This window comes from Salvelinus namaycush, chromosome 9 (genome assembly GCF_016432855.1).
Source record: "Salvelinus namaycush isolate Seneca chromosome 9, SaNama_1.0, whole genome shotgun sequence".
NCBI classification, from domain to species: domain Eukaryota; kingdom Metazoa; phylum Chordata; class Actinopteri; order Salmoniformes; family Salmonidae; genus Salvelinus; species Salvelinus namaycush.
The window spans coordinates 29,523,754-29,548,014 of record NC_052315.1 but is presented as its reverse complement, the minus strand read 5'-3'; the positions used below and the strand labels follow the sequence as shown (position 1 = coordinate 29,548,014).

General features: G+C 41.4%; 1 protein-coding gene across 1 annotated transcript in view; it reads left to right on the top strand.

Annotated features, from left to right (window-relative positions):
- plin1 (perilipin 1) overlaps positions 1–24,261 on the top strand; it is a 43,176-nt gene that overhangs the window by 7,672 nt on the left and 11,243 nt on the right. The window contains exons 5-7 of the mRNA XM_039000373.1: positions 4,139–4,326; positions 7,642–7,803; positions 8,339–8,533. Of these exons, the coding sequence (XP_038856301.1) occupies positions 4,139–4,326; positions 7,642–7,803; positions 8,339–8,533 (545 nt within the window). The remainder of the gene's footprint in view (positions 1–4,138; positions 4,327–7,641; positions 7,804–8,338; positions 8,534–24,261) is intronic.

The following is a 24,261-nucleotide window of genomic DNA, read 5'->3' as shown; positions in this document are numbered from 1 at the left end:
TATATCGAATAAAAACACAGCCGGGAATTTCTAAGAGCTATAACCGAAGGTTCTAGTACGATATGCCAAGGTCCTTCCTGCGTCAGAGCGAAGAGGGAAAAGACCAGTACTTTTCTTCCCAAGCCATTTATAACCTTTCAGATCTACGTAGAGACTCCATTTCAAGTCTCCCTATTCGCTAACATCCAGGGGAAGGCGTATGCAGTGCATCTCAACCAATAGAAGACAGGCAGATTTATAAACAGATCTCAGAGCAGCTTGCAAAATTTTGCATTCTCACATCCACATAGGAAAATTGCTCTAAGTCCAGTTCTGTTTCACTCACAGATATAATTCAAACGGTTTTAGAAACTAGAGAGTGTTTTCTATCCAATAGTAATAATAATATGCATATTGTACGAGCAAGAATTGAGTACGAGGCAGTTTAATTTGGGAACGTAATTATTACAAAGTGCCAACAGCACCCCCTATTGAGAAAAGGTTAACAAGTCCAATACAGCATATGAAAGATAAACATCTTGTGAATCCAGCCAACATGTCCAATTTTTAAAATGTTTTACAGCGAAAACACCACATATATTTATGTTAGCTCACCACCAAATACAAAAAAGGACAGACATTTTTCACAGCACAGGTAGCATGCACAAAGCCAACCTAACTAACCAAGAACCAACCAAACTAACCAAGAAACAACTTCATCAGATGACAGTCTTATAACATGTTATACAATAAATCTATGTTTTGTTCGAAAAATGTGCATATTTGAGGTATAAATCAGTTTTACATTGCAGCTACCATCACAGCTACCGTCACAAATAGGACCGAAGCAGCCAGAGTAATTACAGACACCAACGTCAAATACCTAAATACTCATCATAAAACATTTCTGAAAAGTCGATGGTGTACAGCAAATTAAAGACAAACATCTTGTGAATCCAGCCAATATTTCCGATTTTTTTTTTAAGGGTTTTACAGCGAAAACACAATATAGCATTATATTAGCTTACTACAATAGCCTACCACACTACCACATTCATTCATCAAGGCACGTTAGCGATAGCAATAGGCACGTTAGCGATAGCGAATAAACCAGCAAAAGATATATAATTTTTGACTAACCTTGATAAGCTTCATCAGATGACAGTCCTATAACATCAGGTTATACATACACTTATGTTTTGTTTGAAAATGTGCATATTTAGAGCTGAAATCAGTGGTTATACATTGTGCTAACGTAGCATCTTTTTCCCAGAATGTGCGGATATTTTTATGACACTCAACTATTCTGACCAAATAACTATACATAAACGTTACTAAAAAATACATGTTGTATAGGAAATGATAGATACACTAGTTCTTAATGCAATCGCCATGTTAGAATTCTAAAAATAACTTCATTACGACATCCAGCTTAGTTATAGCGAGAGAGTGCCCAAACTCTGGGCGCAAACGACTATTTCACATGTTCGACAGATATATGAAATAACATCATAAAATGGGTCCTACTTTTGATGATCTTTCATCAGAATGTTGTACAAGGGGTCCTTTGTCCAGAACAATCGTTGTTTGGATTTAGAATGTCCTCTTCTCCAGTCAATTAGCACGGAAAGCTAGCAAAGTGGCGCGAAGCTCTCCTTCCTGAACAAAGGCACACAACGCAACACGCCTAACGTCCCGAAAAAATTTCAATAATCTAATAAAACTATATTGAAAAAACATACTTTACGATGATATTGTCACATGTATCAAATAAAATCAAAGCCGGAGATATTAGTCGTCTATAACGACAGCTTATCAGAAGGCAAAACCAGGTCCCTTCACGCGCTCTCCAGAAAACAGGAAACTGGTGACACGTCATGCCGAGAGCTTTTATTCGACCCCAGATCAAGTTATACACTCCATTTCTTCTCTCACTGCCTGTCGACATCTAGTGGAAGACGGATGAAGTGCATGTATTCTAATAAATATCAAGGACATTTATAGGCAGGCCCTAGAACAGAGCATCGATTTCAGATTTTCCACTTCCTGTCAGGAAGTTTGCTGCAAAATGAGTTCTGTTTTACTCACAGATATAATTCAAACGGTTTTAGAAACTAGAGAGTGTTTTCTATCCAATAGTAATAATAATATGCATATTGTACGAGCAAGAATTGAATACGAGGCCGTTTGAAATGGGCACCTTTTATCCAGGCTACTCAATACTGCCCCTGCAGCCCAAAGAGGTTAATTACATTTTAGGGTACCTGAGGATTAAATAGAAACTTATTGTTGACTTTTTAACAAAGTTTAGAGGTAGCTTTTTGGTTTCCTTTCTCTGCATGTTGAACGAGTGGATTACTCAAATCGATGACGCCAACTAAATAGACTTTTTGGGATATAAAGAAGGATTTTATCTAACAAAATGACCATGCATGTTGAAGCTGGGATCCTTTGGATTGCAAATCAGAAGAAGATTTTCAAAAAGTAAGTGAATATTTAATTGACCATTTGTGATTTTTATGAAACCTGTGCTGGTTGAAAAATATTTTGATGGCATTTTTGATATTTTCAAACAATCGCATGGCATGCTTTCGCTGTAAAGCCTATTGTAAATCGGACAATGCAGTTAGATGAACAAGACTTTAAGCTTTTAACCGATATATACGACACTTGTATGTACCTAAAAGTTTAATATCGATAATTTGTATGATTATTTATTTGAAATGCGCGCCCTCCAATTTCACTGGAAGTTGGCGACAGGTGTCCCGCTGGCGGGATGCCTAGCCCTATTAAGCAATGTTCTCAGAACGTTTAGAGACTGTATAGTCCTCTTTTATGTCAGTTATTGGAAATATTCAGAATGTTTTATTTTGCATAGTAACATCAATAAGCTCTAAATTCTTAAACTTTCCATAAAAACCACAGGAACTTTGGGAAAGCTCAGAGAACAATCTAAGAATGTCATTTTCAAATAAGGTAGCACTATTATTAAAAGTCTTATTGAAACATTTAGTAAAAGTTTTTTTTAAAGTTATTCACAAACCTCCAAATGACCTATAATTTATGTTCTCAGTGTAAATAAAACCTCTAGGGAAAACCTTATCGGAACCAGAATAAAACATCCTCAGAACCTCCCTGCAACCTAAAAATTATTGTTTCCAAAACTGGCAAAATGTTCATGTACATTTCCACCACTTCCAAGGACCCAAATGTGCTAGCTAGTGACCAACTACAGAATGTTACATCCCCATTCCACACAGTAAGGCCAGAAGTGTTTACCTACAACAAGACCAGTCAAAGGTTTGGACACACCTACTCATTCCAGGGTTTTATCTTTTCTTTTTACTATTTTCTACATTGTAGAATAATAGTGAAGACACCAACACTAAGAAATAAAACATATGGAATCATGTTGTAACCAAAAAAGTGCTAAACAAATCAAAAATATATTTGAGGTTCTTCAAAGTAGCCACCCTTTGCCTTGATGACAGCTTTGCACACTCTTGGCATTTGCACACTCGATTTTTGTATGTGTGGGGTACAGAAATGAGGTAGTCATTAAAAAATCATGTTAAACACCATTGCACACTGAGTCCATGCAACTTATTATGTGACTTGTTAAGCACCTTTTTCATCCTGAACTTATTTAGGCTTGCTGTAAAAAATGGTTTGAATACATTTTGACTTAAGACCATTACAGATTTCCATTTTTAATTATTTTGTAAAAATGTCAAACAATTCCACAGGTCAGTGACAAATCTAAATTTTAATTAATTTTAAATTCAGGCTGTAACACAACAAAATGTGGAAAAAGTCAAGATGTGTGAATACTTTCTGAAAGCACGTACCTTCTTCGGAACTCATGGACATAAGACATAGTCACTCAAAGATTGACCTTCTGCTCACAAGTAATGAACTGTAACATTGTCTGTCAGTAAATAAGATACAGTATTTATGTAACAGCTATAGAAGTTTGGAATCTAGTAGTTCTTACAAGTTTGTTTGCTTTTTCTTAGTGAGGGTCCATCCTATTTGTCCTTCATCAGGAGTGGTCAGCTAATGATGATATGTGATGCTTTGAGTTAGAGGTTGTTGAGTGAAAAGGATACATTTTGTATCCATTTGTCCAGCCGTTGAGTGCTCTTTATCTGTCCCCCAGAGTCGGCTGCTTTGTGGGAGCAGGAGTCTGGTGTCAGTGCTCCTGGCCTTCCGCCCAGCTACAGGAGGCTTGGGGCTCTGGCCAGCACAGTGTGTCGACGTGCCTACAATCAGACAGCAGCAACGCTCCAACACGCCAAGAGTCAAGGTCAGGACCTGGTCACACACATCTCCGGTGTGTCTCCACTGGTAAGAGCCAGCTGTCTGTTTAGTCTCAGCCGCAGACACTGTAAATAATTGTGGGGGAATTAAATTAAAACATCACATTTTCGCTGATGGGATCTAGATACAGTGGAATTGGCCAATCAAAATAAAATGTGGCAGCCCAATTAGGTTCTACAGTCAGTCCAAATAAGGGAAAATGTGTGAATTTTGACCTCTGTTAGTCCAATGTAGAGTTGTTGTTGCGGTCATCAGGGAGAGGGAAGAGCATGCCTGTGGAAAGACTCATATGAAATGTATTCCTATTACTTACAGCCAGCGTATAATTTATTTATTTATGACTGAAAGATTGACACAATTCTATCCATCATTTTGACATGTGAATTACTTGATGTATGTTCAATTATGAAATTAGGTATAATTATTTGGGTTATTACTAGAGTAAATGCGTACTCTCTCGGAGGTTATGTCACACACAGTCTAAAGCCATAATTCATTCCAAATCCCTCTCTGGGAATCACATCAATTACAGTAGTTCTCAATAACAGCAGGGGTTACTGGAGTATGGCAGTTGAAATCCCAGCTGAAATAAGCATTGAAGAGAGACCCAAGGAGAGACAGACAAGACACCCAGAGTTACACTGAGTGTACAAAACATTAGGAACACCTTCCTAATATTGGGTTGCAATCTGTTTTTCCCTCAGAACAGTCTAAATTCGTCGGGGCATGGACTCTACAAGGTGTCGAAAGCGTTCCACAGGGATACTGTCCCATGTTGACTCTAATGCTTCCAAACGTTCTCAAGTTAGCTGGATGTCCTTTGGGTGGTGGACCATTCTTGATACACACAGGAAACCAAGCAGCGTTGCTGTTCTTGACATACTCAAACCGGTGTGCCTTACACCTCCTACCATACCCCCCCCCCTTAAATCTTTTGTCTTGCCCATTCACCCTCTGAATGGCACACATACAGGATCCATGTATCAATTGTCTCAAGGCTTAAAAGTATTAAAAGTATTATTTAACCTATCTCTTCCCCTTAACCTCTACCGACCCCCCCCCCCCCCCCCCTCCCGGATCTGGGATCCTCCTCATCAGAAACGCTGACTAGCATAGCCTAGCCTAGCGCCACAGGGAATATCATATAATATAATTTCATGAAATCACAAGTCCAATACAGCAAATGAAAGATAAACATCTTGTGAATCCAGCCAATATGTCCGATTTTTAAAATGTTTTACAGCGAAAACACAACATATATTTATGTTAGCTCACCACCGTATCCAAAAAAACACAGCCATTTTTTCACAGCAAAGATAGCTTTCACAAAACCCACAAATAGAGATAAAAATAATCACTAACCTTTGAACAACTTCATCAGATGACAGTCATATGACATCATGTTATACAATACATTAAATAAAGTGGCTTTAACAGTTGACATCAATAGGGGATCATAACATTCACCTGGTCAGTCTAGAGCAGGTGTCCCTAATGTTTGTACACTGTATATCCAGTGTGTACAGCATTAGCAATTAGGCCTACAGGGATTGGTATTTTTTGCTCTTTGCATCCCTTTGCTTTTAAAAGTAAAATGATTAGTCCAATTCAAAATGCCTGTAATTCACATGACACAATAGCTCAATATACAGCACCCAATTGAATTGAAGGTACTTGAATCCTTGAACTTATTGGTTACCCCGTTTTGGTATCTACTGACACTGTAGATATTTTTGGTTGTAGGGACTGTACTCCCCAAGGTGTAGAAGTTACCTTTTTACACACAGATTAATTCAATGAAGCAGATGGTCCTTTTATGTATTTATTGCAGTTGTCTTAGTTAGATCGCTTTTTCACAGCATTCCTTTTGATTTAAACAAAACTTTCCGTATGTTTGCCCGTGGAAGAAGTGGTAACATTCGAGAGAGAGAGGGGTCCTCAAAGTTGACCCATTTTGCATACCCCACCATATTATGAGACATCCATGTCATCACTGTAAAAGATAAACGGTTGAGTTTGATATCTTTCGAACAGGTTACAAACAGGGTTTGAATACAAATTCAACTTAAAAAATATGTTTGTCAATTTTCATATTCGCATATGTTGTAGCTTAGACTCTATTTGACATCATCTGAGGTTTTTGTGTTGTGCCCACCAATCGGTTGAGAAGCAACATGTTCTTGAATACAGGGTGGGTATAATTTCAATCATAGAAATATAATGAACTTATCCCTTCAGACCACTGCAATTTAGCTGTTACACCATTGAAATTTAATTTGAATTTACATTTTTACTTCTATTTACTACCACAAAGATGGCCGCCGGGCCACCCACAGTTGAATGTCAACTTCATTGTTTGTCTATTCTATATTTCTATGGTTTCAATAGGTTTCCTATAGAGGATTGACAGTATAATTTAAAACCGATATTCCTATTCAAGTCAACATTCTCTGATGTGTGGATCTCCAACCATTTTTGAAAGTTAAATAAAAGCATGAGCTAAAGCACACACAAAAGGTGCTAGAGGTGCTGACTAATGGCAAGTAAACTGTAGGTTATAAAAATAAATAGTCGCACACTCTATATACAAGATCCCAGTAATTTGAAAATTGACATTTTATTCCCATTTCAGTACATTTATCAGTCAAATCATGACACCCCCCCCCCCCCCCCCCCCCAAAAAATAAAAATAATCATTCATAATGTTTATATATAAAAAGCAATGTTCTGGAAATGATTTTTAAAAATGGACAACCCTGTTTGTATGCTTTTAATAAATATCAATCTCAACCGCTTATCTTTTCCAGTGACGAAGACAGGGATGTTTGATAGTATGGTGGGGTATGCAAAATTGGTCAACTTTGAGCACCTTTTATCTCTTGAATGTTTTGGCATTCTACAATGGGTAAATATGTATGGAAGGTTTTGTTCAAATCAGATGGGGTGCTGTCAAAGTGATTGAATTCAAATGGATTTACCCAGATGTGTTTGAGAATGGCTGTACATAAGATGGTGGTCTGAGTCGATACAACTTAGTGGCCTTGTGTCTGACGTCAGCCAATAAATGCAAAAGCTTAGCGCTTTTGAATGGATATTCTCACAGTTGTGGGTTTGATAAGGCTTACAGTAGTTCTAGATACTACTCAAACTATTATTAATTATCGACTGGAACAGTGTGCGAGGCAAGTCATTTTTTTAACCTTCTTTCATGATGATATAGAAGCTTCTAAAATATGACTTGTAACTGAGTAATTTTATTACTGTAACTAACATTTCGTTTTTTGCAAATATGTTGTTATGGATGATTAAAATTGACTTTGAAAATGTACTGTTCCCTGCCAGACTGAATATGCCATGAAGAACCTTGAGGCTGTGGAAACAGTGGGCCTGTTCTTTCAGAGCTCATTGATGGGATTCTTCAGTTGGGAGGAGCAGAGAGACAAAGCGACAGAAGCAGAGTTTCAGAAGGTTATGAACCCTTACATCGTACCAGCCTTAGAGCAGGTCTCAAACATAATGCACATCACCATATTTTTTAATAGTAAATTAGGTCATTTCATTATTGTCATTAGAGGATGTTTTACTGTAAAGTCTTTGCTCCCTCTGTGCTACAGTATTTCTCTAGATTGATGTGGTCATGTCTGCCCCACTCAAATATGCCTAAGTCTCCCAATGCGATCCTTGATGTACCTCATGGTATTCTCAGAAAATGTAATCAAATACTGTATATTCTTAACATTCAGCTCACATTCCCTGAGACTCCCCCTACTGAAGTATAATTGAGGGAGTGGATAAAGAAATCTGAAGTGCTGTTACACAACATACAGAATCTGGCCTCGAGGTTCACCCTAGAAGACAGCCAAGACAATACCCATATGTACAATACATGTTGTACTGTTTATGTTGATTTACTGCTCAGAAAAGGCTGCCTGGTTAGCAGAGTATAATGAGCCACACCATGTGAGTAGGTGGTGTTGTTGTATGGTAAAGAATTGTTCAGATACTCACCTTGTATTACATTCATGTCCCTGTGTTTCAGAGTGGTGGTGGGCTGCAGCGCCTGGTGAGTGGCCTTGGTTATCCTTTGCAGATTAACTACATGTCAGTTGTGTCCAGTGTGAAGAGTGCCCCTCAGACCACCTTTGGCTTGGCTAAGAACGGGCTGGGTGCCGTGTTGGAGACCTTGGGCAGCGCCCGGGAGCGTGTGGTGAACAGCATCTCCTATTATGTTATGGTGAGTCACTCCGTCATCCCTGCCATCCCCTGATTTGATTTGGCCCTCACATACAGGCATTGATTCTATCTGGCTTACCCTTCACTTGAACCCCTCATGTGGGGAAAGGAGGGAGCTGCTCCATCCCCCAACCCAATCATCCATTATCTGTGTGATCATAACACCAGCTCAGCTCTTCAGAGAGGGCCGTATCACATACTGTAGGAAATAATCAGATCAAGAAGTGGTTAGAATGCTCTATATGGCTAAGTGACTACATATTGGACATGATTGTAGTGTGTACAGATTACCTATTGCATATACTGTACCTCAAAGGATTTGTTCAGGAAGTGAAGTCACCCGTTTACGGGTACAGTTGACCACTGGCACAAGTGGTTGATGTATTCTTCTAATTCACAGTTTTTGTATGTAAACTAAAGGAACATTTTGTTCAGGGCGGCCCCACTACATGCGTCATTTCAACAATCTGCAGTGTCTTTATAGGCCCTTGACAAGGCTTAATTTCAGACATTCTTATTTAGTGATTTCAGTTTCAAATCAAATCAAACTTTATTTGTCACATGTGCCGAATACAACAAGTGCAGACCTTACCGTGAAATGCTTACTTACAAGCCCTTAACCAGCAGTGCAGTTCAAGAAAGAGTTAAGTAAATATTTACCAAATAAAGTAAAAAATTATATAAGTAACACAATAAAATGACAGAGGTTATATAGAGGGGATACCGGTACGGAGTCAATGTGCGGGGGTACAGGTTAGTCGAGGTAATTTGTAAAGTGACTATGCATAGACAATAAACAGAGAGTAGCAGCATTGTAAAAACAAATGGAGGGGGGTGTCAATGTAAATAATCCGGTGGCCATTTGATTTAATTGTTCAGCAGTCTTATGGCTTGGGGGGTAGAAGCTGTTTAAGGAGCCTTTTAGTCCTAGTCTTGGCGCTCCGGTACTGCTTGCCGTGCGGTACGGTAGCAGAGTAAACAGTCTATGACTTTATTGACTGGAGTCTCTGACAATTTTTGGGGCTTTCCTCTGACACCGCCTACTGTATATAGGTCCTGGATGGCAGGAAGCTTGGCCCCATTTATGTACTGGGCCGTACGAACTACCCTCTATAGCTCCTTAAGGTCAGATGCCAAGCAGATACCATATAAGGTGGTAATGCAACCGGTCAGGATGCTCTCGATGGTGCAGCTGAAGAACTTTTTGAGCATGTGAGGACCTATGACAAATCTTTTCAGTTTCCTAAAGGGGGAAAAGGGGTTGTCGTGCCCACTTCACGACTGTCCTGGTGTGTTTGGACTAATGATCATTCGTTGGTGAGGTGGACACCAAGGAACTTGGAACCCTCGACCCGCTCCACTGCAGCCCCGTAAACTGTTCGCCCTGCCTTTCCTGTAGTCCATGTTCAGCTCCTTTGTCTTGCTCACATTGAGGGAGAAGTTGTCCTGGCAGTCTCTGACCCCTCTATAGTCTGTCTCATCGTTGTTGGTGATCAGGCCTACCACTGTTGTTGTCAGTAAACTTAATGATGGTGTTGGAGCTGTGTTTGGCCACGCAGTCGTGGGTGAACAGGGGGTACAGGAGGGGCCAAAGCACACCCCTGAGGGGCCCCAGTGTTGAGGATCAGCGTAGCAGACGTGTTGTTGCCTACACTTACCACCTGGGGGCCAGCCCGTCAGGAAGTCCAGGATCCAGCTGCAGAGGGAGATGTTTAGTCCCACAGTCCTTAGCTTAGTGTTGACTATGGTGTTGAACGCTGAGCTGTAGTCAATGAATAGCATTCTCACATAGGTGTTCCTTTTGTCCAGGTATGAAAGGGCAGTGTGGAGTGTGATTGCGTCATCTGTGGATCTATTGGGGCATTATGCGAATTGGAGTGGGTCTAGGGTATCCGGGAGGATGCTGTTGCTGTGAGCCATGACCAGCCTTTCAAAGCACTTCATGGCTACGGGGAGGTAAACATTTAGGCAGGTTACCTTCGCTTCCTTGGGCACAGGGACTATGGTGGTCTTTTTGAAACATGTAGGTATTACAGACTCGGTCAGGGAGAGGTTGAAAATGTCAGTGAAGACACTTGCCAGTTGGTCCATGCATGCTTTGACAACACATCCTGGTAATCCATCTGGAGCCGCAGCTTTGTGAATGTTGACCTGTTTGAAGGTCTTGCTCACATCGGCTACCGAGAGCGTTATCACACAGACGTCCAGAACAGCTAGTGCTCTCATGCATGCTTTAGTGTTTGCCCTGAAATGTGCATAAAAGGTATTTAGCTCATCTGGTGGGCTTGCGACACTGGGCAGCTCGCGGCTGAGTTTCCGTTTGTAGTCCATAATAGTTTTCAAGCCCTGCCACATCCGACAAGCGTTAAATCCGGTGTAGTAGGATTCAATCTTAATCCTGTATTAATGCTTTGCTTGTTTGATTGTTCGTCTGAGGGCATGGTGGGATTTCTTATATTCATTTACCAGCGTTGGGCTAAATCGTCTGCTAAATCATTGCCGCCACTCCAAAAATTATGAAATGTTTTTTATTTTTTATAAGTGTATGTTTATGTAGATTTTTTTATTAGTGCCTTCAGAAAGTATTCACACCCCTTTAGTTTTGTCACTGGCCTACACTAACCCGTAATGTCAAAGTGGAATAATAAAAATGTTTAATTAATTAAACATCAAAATCTGAAATGTCTTGAGTCAAGAAGTATTCAACTCCTTTGTTATGGCAAGCCTAAATAAGTTCAGGAGTAAACATTTGCTTAACAAGTCACATGATAAGTTGTCTGGACTGGGCACCTATTGGTAGATGGGTAAATATTTAAAAAAACTGATATTGAACATTCCTTTTGAGCCTGGTGAAGTTAACTACACTTTGGAAAGTGCATCAATACACGTCCTTCCTAACTCAGTTGCCGGAGAGGAAGGAAACTGCTCAGGGATTTCAGGTTACTTTAAAACAGTTAATGGCTGTGATAAGAGAACTGAAGATGGATCGACAACATTGTAGTAACTCCACAATACTAACCTAATTGCAGAGTGAAAAGAAGGGATCCTGTACAGAATAAAATATATTCCAAAACATGCATCCTGTTTGCAACAAGGCACTAAAGTAGTACTGCAAAACATTTAACTTCTTGTCCAGAATACAAAGTGTTATGTTTGGGGCAAATTCAATACAATACATTACTGAGTACCACTCTCCAGGGAATTTTGAGGAAATTTTAATTATGAGATTGCTGTTGTTTGAATTTGGCGCCCTGCACTTTCACTGGCTGTTGTCATATCGATCCCGTTAACGTGATTCCAGCCATAAGAAGTTTCAAGACACTAACAGCTTACAGACGGTAGGCAATTAAGGTCACAGTTATGAAAACTTAGGACACTAAAAAGGCTTTTCTACTGGCTCTGAAAAACACCAAAAGAAAGATGCCCAGGGTCCCTGCTCATCTGCGTGAACGTGCCTTAGGCATGCTGCAAGGAGGCATGAGGACTGCGGATGTGGGCAGGGCAATAAAATTGCAATGTCTGTACTGTGAGATGCCTCAGACAGCGCTACAGGGAGACAGGACGGACAGCTGATCGTCCTCGCAGTGGCAGACCACGTATAACAACACCTGCACAGGATTGGTACATCCGAACAGCACACCTCCGGGACAGATACAGGATGGCAACAACTGCCCGAGTTACACCAGGAACGCACAATCCCTCCATCAGTGCTCAGACTGTCCGCAACAGGCTGAGAGAGGCTGGACTGAGGGCTTGTAGGCCTGTTGTAAGGCAGGTCCTCACCAGACATCACCGGCAACAACGTCGCCTATAGGCACAAACCCACCGTTGCTGGACCAGACAGGACTGGCAAAAAGTGTTCTTCACTGACGAGTTGCGGTTTTCTCTCACAATGGGTGAAGGTCGGATTCGCGTTTATCGTTGAAGGAATGAGCGTTACACAGAGGTCTGTACTATGGAGCGGGATCGATTTGGAAGTGGAGGGTCCGTCATGGTCTGGGGGCGGTGTGTCACAGCATCATCGGACTGAGCTTGTTGTCATTGCAGGCAATCTCAACGCTGTGCGTTACAGGGAAAACATCCTCCTCCCTCGTGGTACCCTTTCTGCAGGCTCATCCTGACATGACCCTCCAGCATGACAATGCCACCAGCCATACTGCTCGTTCTGTGCGTGATTTCCTGCAAGACAGGAATGTCAGTGTTCTGCCATGGCCGGCGAAGAGCCCGGATCTCAATCCCATTGAGCACGTTGGGGACCTGTTGGATCGGAGGGTGAGGGCTAGGGCCATTCCCCCCAGAAATGTCCGGGAACTTGAAGGTGCCTTGGTGGATGAGTTTGATAACATCTCACAGCAAGAACTGGCAAATCTGGTGCAGTCCATGAAGAGGAGACGAACTGCAGTACTTAATGCAGCTGGTGGCCACACCAGATACTGACTGTTACTTTGATTTTGACCCCCCCCCCCCCCCCCCCTTTGTTCAGGGACACATTATTAAATGTCTGTTAGTCACGTCTGTGGAAATTGTTCGGTTTGTCTCAGTTGTTGAATCTTATGTTCATACGAATATTTACACATGTTAAGTTTGCTGAAAATAAACGCAGTTGACAGTAAGAGGACATTTCTTTTTTTGCTGAGTTTATAAAGTACATTCGGAAAGTATTCAGACCCCTCGACTTTTTCCACATTTTGTTACATTACATCCTTTTTCTAAAATTGATTTTTTTTTAAATCCCTCATCAATCTAGATACACTATCCCATACTGGCAAAGCAAAAACAGGTTTAGATATTTTTTTAACTAATTTTTTAAATAAAATGCCCTGGAAATATCACATAAGTATTCAGACCCTTTACTCATTACTTTGTTGAAGCACCTTTGGCAGCGATTACTGCCTCGAGTCTTCTTGGGTATGACACTACAAGCTTTGCACACCTGTATTTGGAGTTTCTCCGATTCTTCTCTGCAGATATCTAGGTTTTGTGTGTGTAATCTCCTCAGATCTCTGTTCAGTACCACCAGGCAGAGGCCTGACCCTGCTGTTTGCTCTGTTGCCTCTGTTAAAGCCCTCATTATCACCCTGTGCAGAGAGAGATGGCTTACAGAGCTGTCACAATACAGCAGTGTAGCGCTCACTGACAGACAGCTCCAGACCAGAGGCACCCGTCTCCTGTCACCTGACTAAGAAAGAGCTTAGATTTATTTCACAAGAAACAGAATAACTGAAACCCAAACGAGTGGAATCTTTTCTGTTTATCTTGATTGATGCTAGACAAAAAGGACTGCCAGTGTAAAGTGTCATTGTGCTTTCTTAGCGAGTACCGCTTCCTCATCATTCGGCTCACACTCAGGCTCACGCTGAGGTGCAAACCCAGGAACTCTGCTTTCTAGCACATGACCTCCCTCCTGAAGCTTCTTACCAGTCACGCAACGTGAAAAGCTAGCTATTCAGCGGTGCAAGTTGGGACACTTAATGAAATCATCCAGTGTTACTGAAGTAAATTGACTAGCAGTGAATTTACTCTGCACAGTGAATTTTCACCCATTAGAAGCAGAAAGAGAGGGGAGAAGGATTATGGGTACCAGCTCCCTCAGTGTCAGTCTGACTGCCTGACCAGCATAGGAAGGTCTTAGTGGGTGTGCAGCCGCTGCACTTGAGGAGAACAACTCTGCAGGGGACCTTAATATTCTGCTGGGGAGTATTCAGGCAAAGGGATATTGGATAGCTGGCATTTTATTTATTATCAATTAACACATTTCTTCAGGTTTTTTCTGCAGCAAAAAGGTCCCCTTAGCCTTAACCACACATTCCAGACCCCCTGCTGACCATTGTAACAACTTTTATTGGGAGATTGAAAGTCAATGTTAGGACAGGTTGGCATACAATGCCTTAACGTTGGACTCAGCAGGGGATTTTGATTGCAGTCTGAGATGTGGCCTAATAAACTTCTGCCTAGTCTGTTATATTAAAGTAATATTATTTTGACTCTATCATTTTTTGAATGCACGAACCTCTTAGCTGAGAGGTTCATCTAGCTAGTGGTTAGATTGTTATTTTTTTACATTGTATGGTTATTTTTTTACATTGTATGGCTCCTGTATTGGAGGAAGGTGAGAACTCAATGTTGTCTCAATGGCACATGTATACACTCACTCATAAATTCCACCCTAATTTTTTTTTGCAATGGAAATTTATGTAAAGCACCTCAATCATTGGTCTTAACGTTAATGCCTTAGGGTTCCCTTTGCAACTTGTCAAACAGGACTTGGATGTTATTTGAGGCACCATGGTCTAGTAAGCAGTGGACATCCTTCCCACCCCACTAGTTTTCATTTCTCTAGGTACAGACTCATACAATAATATGATCTTGTTTATATACAAATCTTGATCATGCGTAAACAGAACTATATACACAAACAAACACACACACACACACACACACAGTTAAAGTCGGAAGTTAACATACACTTAGGTTGGAGTCATTAACTCATTTTTCAACCACTCCGCAAATTTCTTATTAAACTATAGTTTTGGCAAGTCGGTTAGGACATCTACTTTGTGCATGACACAAGTAATTTATACATTAATTGTTTACAGACACAGTGAATTCTAAGTGAAAAAACCTATCACAATTCCAGTGGGTCAGAAGTTTACATACACCAAGTTGACTGTGCCTTTAAACAGCTTGGAAAATTCCAGAAAATGGTGTAATGGCTTTAGAAGCTTCTGATAGGCTAATTGCCATCATTTGAGTCAATTGGAAGTGTACCTGTGGATGTATTTCAAGGCCTACCTTCAAACTCAGTGCCTCTTTGCTTGACATCATGGGAAAATCAAAAGAAATCAGCCAAGACCTCAGAAAAAAAATTGTAGACCTCCACAAGTCTGGTTCATCCTTGGGAGCAATTTCCAAACGCCCGAAGGTACAATGTTTATCTGTACAAACAATACGACCACGCAGCCGTCATACCGCTCAGGAAGGAGACACATTCTGTCTCCTAGAGATGAATGTACTTTGGTTCGAAAAGTGAAAATAAATCCCAGAACATAAGCAAAGGACCTTGTAAAGATGCTGGAGGAAACGGGTACAAAAGTATCTATATCCACAGTAAAACGAGTCCTATACCGACAACCTGAAAGGCTGCTTAGCAAGGAAGAAGCCACTGTTCCAAAACCGCCATAAAAAAGCTAGACTATGGTTTGCAACTGCACATGGTGACAAAAGATCATACTTTTTGGAGAAATGTCCTCTGGTCTGATGAAACCATAATAGAACCGTTTGGCCATAATGACCATCGTTATGTTTGGAGGAAAAAGGGGGAGGCTTGCAAGCCGAAGAACACCATCCCAACCGTGAAGCACGGGGGTGGCAGCATCATGCTGTGGGTGTGCTTTGCTGCAGGAGGGACTGTGGTACTTCAAAAAACAGATGGCATCATAAGGCAGGAACATTATGTGGATATATTGAAGCAACATCTCAAGACATCAGTCAGGACGTTAAAGCTTGGTCACAAATGGGTCTTCAAAATGTACAATGACCCCAAGCAGACTTCCAAAGTTGTGGCAAATTGGCTTAAGGGTAACAAAGTCAAGGTATTGGAGTGGCCATCACAAAGCCCTGAGCTCAATCCTATAGAAAATTTGTGGGCAGAACTGAAAAAGCGTGTGCGAGCAAGGAGGCCTACAAATCTGACTCAGCTACACCAGCTCTGTCAGGAGGAATGGGCCAAAATTCACCCAACTTATTGTGGGAAGCTTGTGGAAGGCTACCCGAAATGTTTGAACCAAGTTAAACAATTTAAAGGCAATGCTACCAAATACTAATTAAGTGTATGTAAACTTCTGACCCACTGGGAATGTGATGAAAGAAATAAAAGCTTTAAAAAATCATTCTCTCTACTATTATTCTGACATTTTAAAATAAATTGGTTTTCCTAACTGACCTAAGATAGGGAATTTTTACTAGGATTAAATGTCAGGAATTGTGAAACTGAGTTTAAATTTATTTGGCTAAGTTGTATGCAAACTTCTGACTTCACCTGTGTGTGTGTGTGTGTGAGATATATATATATATATATATATTTATTTATTTATTTATTTTTTCACCTTTATTTAACCAGGTAGGCTAGTTGAGAACAAGTTCTCATTTGCAACTGCGACCTGGCCAAGATAAAGCATAGCAGTGTGAACAGACAACAACACAGTTACACATGGAGTAAACAATAAACAAGTCAATAACATGGTAGAAAAAAAGAGAATCTATATACAATGTGTGCAAAAGGCATGAGGGGGTAGGCAATAAATCGAATAATTACAATTTAGCAGATTAACACTGGAGTGATAAATCATCAGATGATCATGTGCAAGTAGAGATACTGGTGTGCAAAAGAGCAGAAAAGTAAATAAATAAAAGCAGTATGGGGGGTGAGGTAGGTAAATTGGGTGGGCTATATACCGATGGACTATGTACAGCTGCAGCGATCGGTTAGCTGCTCGGATAGCAGATGTTTAAAGTTGTTGAGGGAGATAAAAGTCTCCAACTTCAGAGATTTTTGCAATTCGTTCCAGTCGCAGGCAGCAGAGAACTGGAAGGAAAGGCGTCCAAATGAGGTTTTGGCTTTAGGGATGATCAGTGAGATACACCTGCTGGAGCGCGTGCTACGGGTGGGTGTAGCCATCGTGACCAGTGAACTGAGATAAGGCGGCACTTTACCTAGCATAGCCTTGTAGATGACCTGGAGCCAGTGGGTCTGACGACGAACATGTAGCGAGGGCCAGCCGACTAGGGCATACAGGTCGCAGTGGTGGGTCGTATAAGGTGCTTTAGTAACAAAACGGATGGCACTGTGATAAACTGCATCCAGTTTGCTGAGTAGAGTATTGGAAGCTATTTTGTAGATGACATCGCCGAAGTCGAGGATCGGTAGGATAGTCAGTTTTACTAGGGTAAGTTTGGAGGCGTGAATGAAGGAGGCTTTGTTGCGAAATAGAAAGCCGACTCTAGATTTGATTTTGGATTGGAGATGTTTGATATGAGTCTGGAAGGAGAGTTTGCAGTCTAGCCAGACACCTAGGTACTTATAGATGTCCACATATTCTAGGTCGGAACCGTCCAGGGTGGTGATGCGGGTGCAGGCAGCGAACGGTTGAAAAGCATGCATTTGGTTTTACTAGCATTTAAGAGCAGTTGGAGGCCACGGAAGGAGTGTTGTATGGCATTGAAGCTCGTTTGGAGGTTAGATAGCACAGTGTCCATATATATATACTGTACGCTGGATTCATTCAAACTACCAGCATTATTTATATTATTTATATTAAAGTGGAACTTCACCTGCTGATTTGGCCTTGTTTTTGGCTTGCTCCTCAAGAAATGCTAGCAGCCATGGCAGAAGTGAAATGTGAGTTGGCTTGGGGGTTTGATTTGGGTGTGTCCTTGGCACCACCAAGACGCATCCATCTGTCAACCATGCTCAGTTGTTTTCCTCCCACTCAATCACAACAAACAAACCTCCTTCAGATTGAGTTCAAAAACTATTGGCAGATGTATGGTGAGATAACAGAGGAAGTGAGCTGCCCAGTGACGCGAGCCTACCAGATAAGTAAATTCCTTTTTAAGCTCGCTTCGAGGCAAGCAACACTGAAGCATGCATGAGAGCACCAGTTGTTCCAGATGACTGTGTTGTCTCAGTCTCCGTAGCCAATGTGAGAAAGACCTTTTTTTTTAAACAGGTCAACATTCACAAAGCCGCGGGGCCAGATGGATAACCAGGACTGTACTCAAAGCATGCGCGGACCAACTGGCAAGTGTCTTCAATGACATTTTTAACCTCTCCCTGACCTAGTCTGTAATACCTACATGTTTCAACAGACCACCGTAGTCCTTGTGCCCAAGAAAGCGAAAGTAACCTGCCTAAATGATTATCGCCCAGTAGCACTCACGTCAGTAGCCATGAAGTGCTTTCGAAGGCTGGTCATGGCTCACATCAACACCATCATGCCGGAAACCCTAGAGCCACTCCAATTCGCATAACGCCCCAACAGATCCACAGATGACATCCTCAATCGCACTCCAAACTGGCCGTTCCCACATGGACAAAAGGAACACCTGTGTGAAAATTCTGTTAATTGACTACAGCTCAGTGTTCAACACCATAGAGCCCACAGCTCAACACTAAGCTAAGGACACTGGGACTAAACACCTCCCTCTGCAACTGGATACTGGACTTTCTGATGGGCCACCCCCAGGTGGTAAGGGTAGGCAACAACACGTCTGCCACGCTGATCCGCAACACTGAGGCCCCTCAGGGGTGCGTGCATTGTCCCCTCCTGTACTCCCTGTTCACCCACGACTGCGTGGCCAGGCATGACTCCAATACCATCATTAAGTTTGTTGACGACACAACAGTGGTAGGCCTGATCACCAACAATGATGAGACAGTCTATAGGGAGGAGGTCCGAGATCTGTCAGTGTGGTGCCAGGACCACTACCTCTCCTTCAATGTGAGCAAGACAAAGGAGCTGATCGTGGACTATAGGAAAAGGATGGCTGAACAGTTAGGGGAGTTAATTAACATCGACAGGTGGAGAGTTTCAAGTTCCTTGGTGTCCACGTCACCAACAAACTATCATGGTCCAAACACACCAAGACAGTCATGAAGAGGGCACAACAACACCTTTTCCCCCTCAGGAGACTAAAAAGATTTGGCACAGGTCCCTAGATACTCAAAGTTTTACAGCTGCACCATCAAGAGCATCCTGACCGGTTGCATCACCGCCTGGTATGGCAACTGCTTGTTATCTGACCATAAAGGCTCTACAGAGGGTAGTACATACGGCCCAGTTCATCACTGGAGCCAAGCTTCCTGCCATACATGACCTATATATTAGGCGGTGTCAGAGGAAGGCCCCAAAAATTGTCAGACTCCAGTCACCCATGTCATAGACTGTTTTCTCTGCTATCGCTCGGCAAGCGGTACAGGAGCGCCAAGTCTAGTTCCAAAAGGATTCTTAACAGCTTCTAACCCCAAGCCTGCTTAACAATTAATCAAATGGCCACTCGGACTATTTACATTGACCCCCCCCCCCCCCTTCGTTTTTACACTACTGCTACTCCCTGTTTTATTATCTATGTGTAGTCACTTTACAAATTACCTCGACTAACCTGTACCCCCGCACATTGAGTTGGTACCGGTACCCCCTGAATATAGCCTTGTTATTGTTATGTAATTGTATTTTTTTCAATTTTGTTTATTTAGTAAACATTTTAACTATTTCTTGAGCTGCGTTATTGGTTAAGGGCTTGTTAGTGTTTCACAGTAAGTTCTACACCTGTTTTATTCGGCGCATGTGACAAATAATATTTGAATAGGTCAGTAGCCTATAAAGTAATAAGAAGAATGCAATTGCTGAATTTATCTAGATATTCGTAACTAAGTGTTTTGGTAACTTTCAAATGTTGTAACAGGTCCATGTAGAATAAACAACCCTTATCATAATACCATAGAAGTAGTGTTCTGCTAATATCATAGTGTGCACCTTTCACTTTTCATTGTCATTCCCAGCCAATACACATACTGTGTCTATCAGCATTTTGGTTGGTGGTAATGGGACTACCTTGACAAACATGTCAGAGTCGTCATCCTGTGTGGTGTCCCGTATATAACAGGAGTTCTCTGATTCTGCTGTAGAATATACAGGGTTATTCCCTCCCCATATGGACTGATGTCATTCAATAATAGAAAAAAGACGATACAAGTAAAAGTTTTGTCTAGTAAAATTGTAATGCTGAGTGCCAGGTCTCTCTCCAAGCCTGTCTGCCAGTCTGGACTTCATCACATCTTGCAAATCTCCATGTGCTGGCTCCATACATGTTTCTGTGAACACATACACACAAAGTCACTGTTCTATTATGCAAACAGGTATTATGTTGAAGTTTGAACAGATCAGATAACATCTGCCCAATTATGGTCACCCCATCAAACAACCGAGGCTGGTGTCTCGCAAAAGCATCAACAATCCTCTCCATCTGTAGAAATAGCTAGAGTTAAGGCCGAGTTCATCAGTGACACATGGAATGAAAAGGGTGTTACAAATACTGGACATTTTTTTTTCTGTGCTGTATTATTAGTAATCGACTTCAGTCCCACATTGTGGATGTGTTGAGTGCCAGGTCTCTCTCCATTCAGAGATGTCAGTATCAAGCCTGTCTGTTGGTCACGACTCCACATCATCTTGCAAGTGCTGGCTCCATAGACCCATCTGTGAACACATACAGTCACTCTTCTATTAATAGTGATGTCTGACAAACGAACATATACTATGTTGAAGTTTGAACAGGTCAGACTAAACCTACCTAATTCTAGTTTCCCCATCGACGACAGTTGATAAGCAGTCGGTGAGGCTAGAGGTAAGGTTTTTGCCAGCGCCCTATTGATGGGCATGGCTGCGTAGATCAGCTCCTGGCCCCTCCATTAAATATACTGTTCGGTCACACACAGACAGAGACCACTGATTACATGATCAATGGTGGTTATGATTAGCATGGTGAAACTAACCTGATCACTACATTCACCTTTCTATTTCACGTAAGATATCATGATATGTGACGTGAAATAGAATGGTAAATGAAGCGGTCAGGCCGGTTCCACCAGGCTAGGTTATGAAGGTGAATTGGGACAACTTGAAACTGTTTTGACTTTTGACCAGGTCAAATGTCACCAACCTGATTTCAAGTGTCCTCCCTGTTCCATTTATAGGATTGCTCAAAGCGAGGGCATGTCTGCGTGATGCTGACGGTCCCCTTGCTGGTCTACTCTATGTTTCATGATCGGCTGTAAACTGGACATCTCTTGAACAACTGCAGCAGGCAATCTTCATAATCAATGTACTTCCTCATCTTATGAGTTGGTGCTGACTGGGGGTGCCTGTGACAAGTGATACAATAGATAGCCAAGTGGTAAATTGCATTTTGTTATAAAGAAAGAACAAAGCTTTTTGATAATGCACTTCACAACCAAAATGACTCTACTACTTGTATCAGCTTGACTGGGTAATTAATTAAATTGCTAGTTTATCAAACTGGGTATTTTTTTATACACTTTCACATAACACACATTACCGTTGGTGATGAAGCTATCTGTGTCATCAGGGTAGTAACTCGGGACAAGCTAATTTGATGCTTTACAGATGTAGACTGACTGTAGCCTCAGATTAGATTCAGGCCGGTGACGCTGTTAAAATCAAATCAAGTTTATTTTATATAGCCCTTCGTACATCAGCTAATATCTCGAAGTGCTGTACAGAAACCCAGCCAAAAAAAAACTAACAGCAAGCAATGCAGGTGTAGAAGCACGGTGGCTAGGAAAAACTCCCTAGAAAGGCCAAAACCTAGGAAGAAACCTAGAGAGGAACCAGGCTATGAGGGGTGGCCAGTCCTCTTCTGGCTGTGCCGGGTGGAGATTATAACAGAACATGGCCAAGATGTTCAAATGTTCATAAATGACCAGCATGGTCAAATAATAATCAGGAGTAAATGTCAGTTGGCTTTTCATAGCCGATCATTAAGAGTATCTCTACCGCTCCTGCGGTCTCTAGAGAGTTGAAAACAGAAGGTCTGGGACAGGTAGCACGTCCACGGGACAGGTCAGGGTTCCATAGCCGCAGGCAGAACAGTTGAAACTGGACCAGCAGCAAGGCCAGGTGGACTGGGGAGAGCAAGGAGTCATCATGCCCGGTAGTCCTGACGCATGGTCCTAGGGCTCAGGTCCTCCGAGAGAGAGAAAGAAAGAGAGAAGGAGAGAATTAGAGAGAGCATATGTAACGTTAAGGGTTGTTGCTCCTATTTCACTGTATTATTCAGCCTCAGACATGAGTTATCTACCACCATAGGTGCATCCAATTATTTAGTTTTGCCCTTGACAATACAGAATACACTTGTACGAGCTACGAACTAACTTGTAAATCCGACATGTATGAAAACATTAGCTAGCTACAGACTAGCTATCTAGCTAGCCTGCCTCGCTAGCATTATCAAATGATAATGTTACATAACCAGCAATATATAGACAATACACAAACTTGTATGAGCTACAACCTAACTGTTGTAATGAGGTAGCTAGCTAGCCTGCCTTGCTTTATCAAAAATAGCTAGCCAAACACAACCAGCAATAGCATTATCAAACACATCCAACCTGATTTCAGTAGCTTCTTCATTAATGAGATAAAGGCATGTTGTGTTCAATAAGGAATGGGGAAATTCCATTGTCTGAGAAAATTGATCATCTGTGGCTTGGGAAATGTGCTATAAAGATAAGCATGGAGAAAATACCCATTTACCTACTGTGACATTGCCATTGGCCCTCTAAATCTGTGGAGCAAACAGGTGACTAAAAACTCAACGTGAACTTCATCACAGCGACAACACGGTTAGAACTAGATGCTTTGTGTCAGCTGTGGGACAAAAAAAGTACAACCAGATTATGAAAGACCGCATTTATCCAATCCAAATAGGTACCATGTGCCAGGCCAGTTTGTCAGTTACTATCATATTTTATCATGCCTTTACTGGATATCCTTAGGGTCATAATTCTTTCGAAATTTCAGATGAGGAAAGACTAGACCTTGATGTACAATGCCTTCAGAAAGTATTCAGACAAACAAAGCGGTGTAATGGGTTCACACTCAATAATATATTGCATAAAGCTTACTTCATTATCCAATGCATACACAGACGTTTTGGCTTTACAGCCACATTCAGTGTGTACAATTTTCATTAATTCAAAGCAGCATTTGTAAAGAACAACAGATGAGCAGCAGATGGTTCTAATCAGGGTTGCCACTCATCTGCCAATCAGGGACCCGGCCCCTCTGGTCTACCTGTATGCAAATTAGTCACAAAAAGATACAGAATTATAGGGTATGGGAGCGGGCATGAAAGGGCAACTCGCAAATCAATCGCCCAGGGGTGTCCACTCACCTAAATACGTCACGTCAATTCATGAGATAGCCGACCACAAAGGACATCAGACAAAGCAGTTCATAAATATGTGGGGCTAACTCATAAACGATATGCAAAATCTGATATGGAAAGTGTTCTTGTATAAATGTGGCTTAAAGGAAGAATGCGAAATCTAGTTCTTCGTTTAAAATTGTGGAGATACAGAATTTAAGTTATATATCCACATCGCTTCTCTTTGGAGTAATTTGTTGTCATAGTCTGTGACACAGTCATCTCTAGGTGGTGGATGAACCTTTTAGATCCCGACACAACACAATTCATTAATAGAATGATTTTCTTTTCTTCTATAAAGTGTCTCGCAACTGGCGAGGTGATATCTTGATGTCTAATAGTGGATTTATGTTCTCCACGACGTCCTTTCAAGGCGCGGGATATACATCTTATTACACTAACACACATATATATATATATATATATATATGAGTTATATATATATAACTCCTTTATTAGTGCAATTTATATATTACTTTATCTCATAGGTCCTAGAAGTCTGAAGGCATGCAAAGTTGGAACATTTCCTTATGGTGCCATGAGGTACAACATCTACAGGGGAAGCATCCTTTTATGAATGCCTGTCACGTTCTGACCTTAGTTCCTTTTTTATGTCTTTGTGAAGTTGCATGTATGCACTCTTTGTTTATAGCAGTCACGTTCGTTTTGTTATTTTGTTTAGTGTTCTTCGTGTTTAGTCGTCTTGGATTAAAAATATGTCTT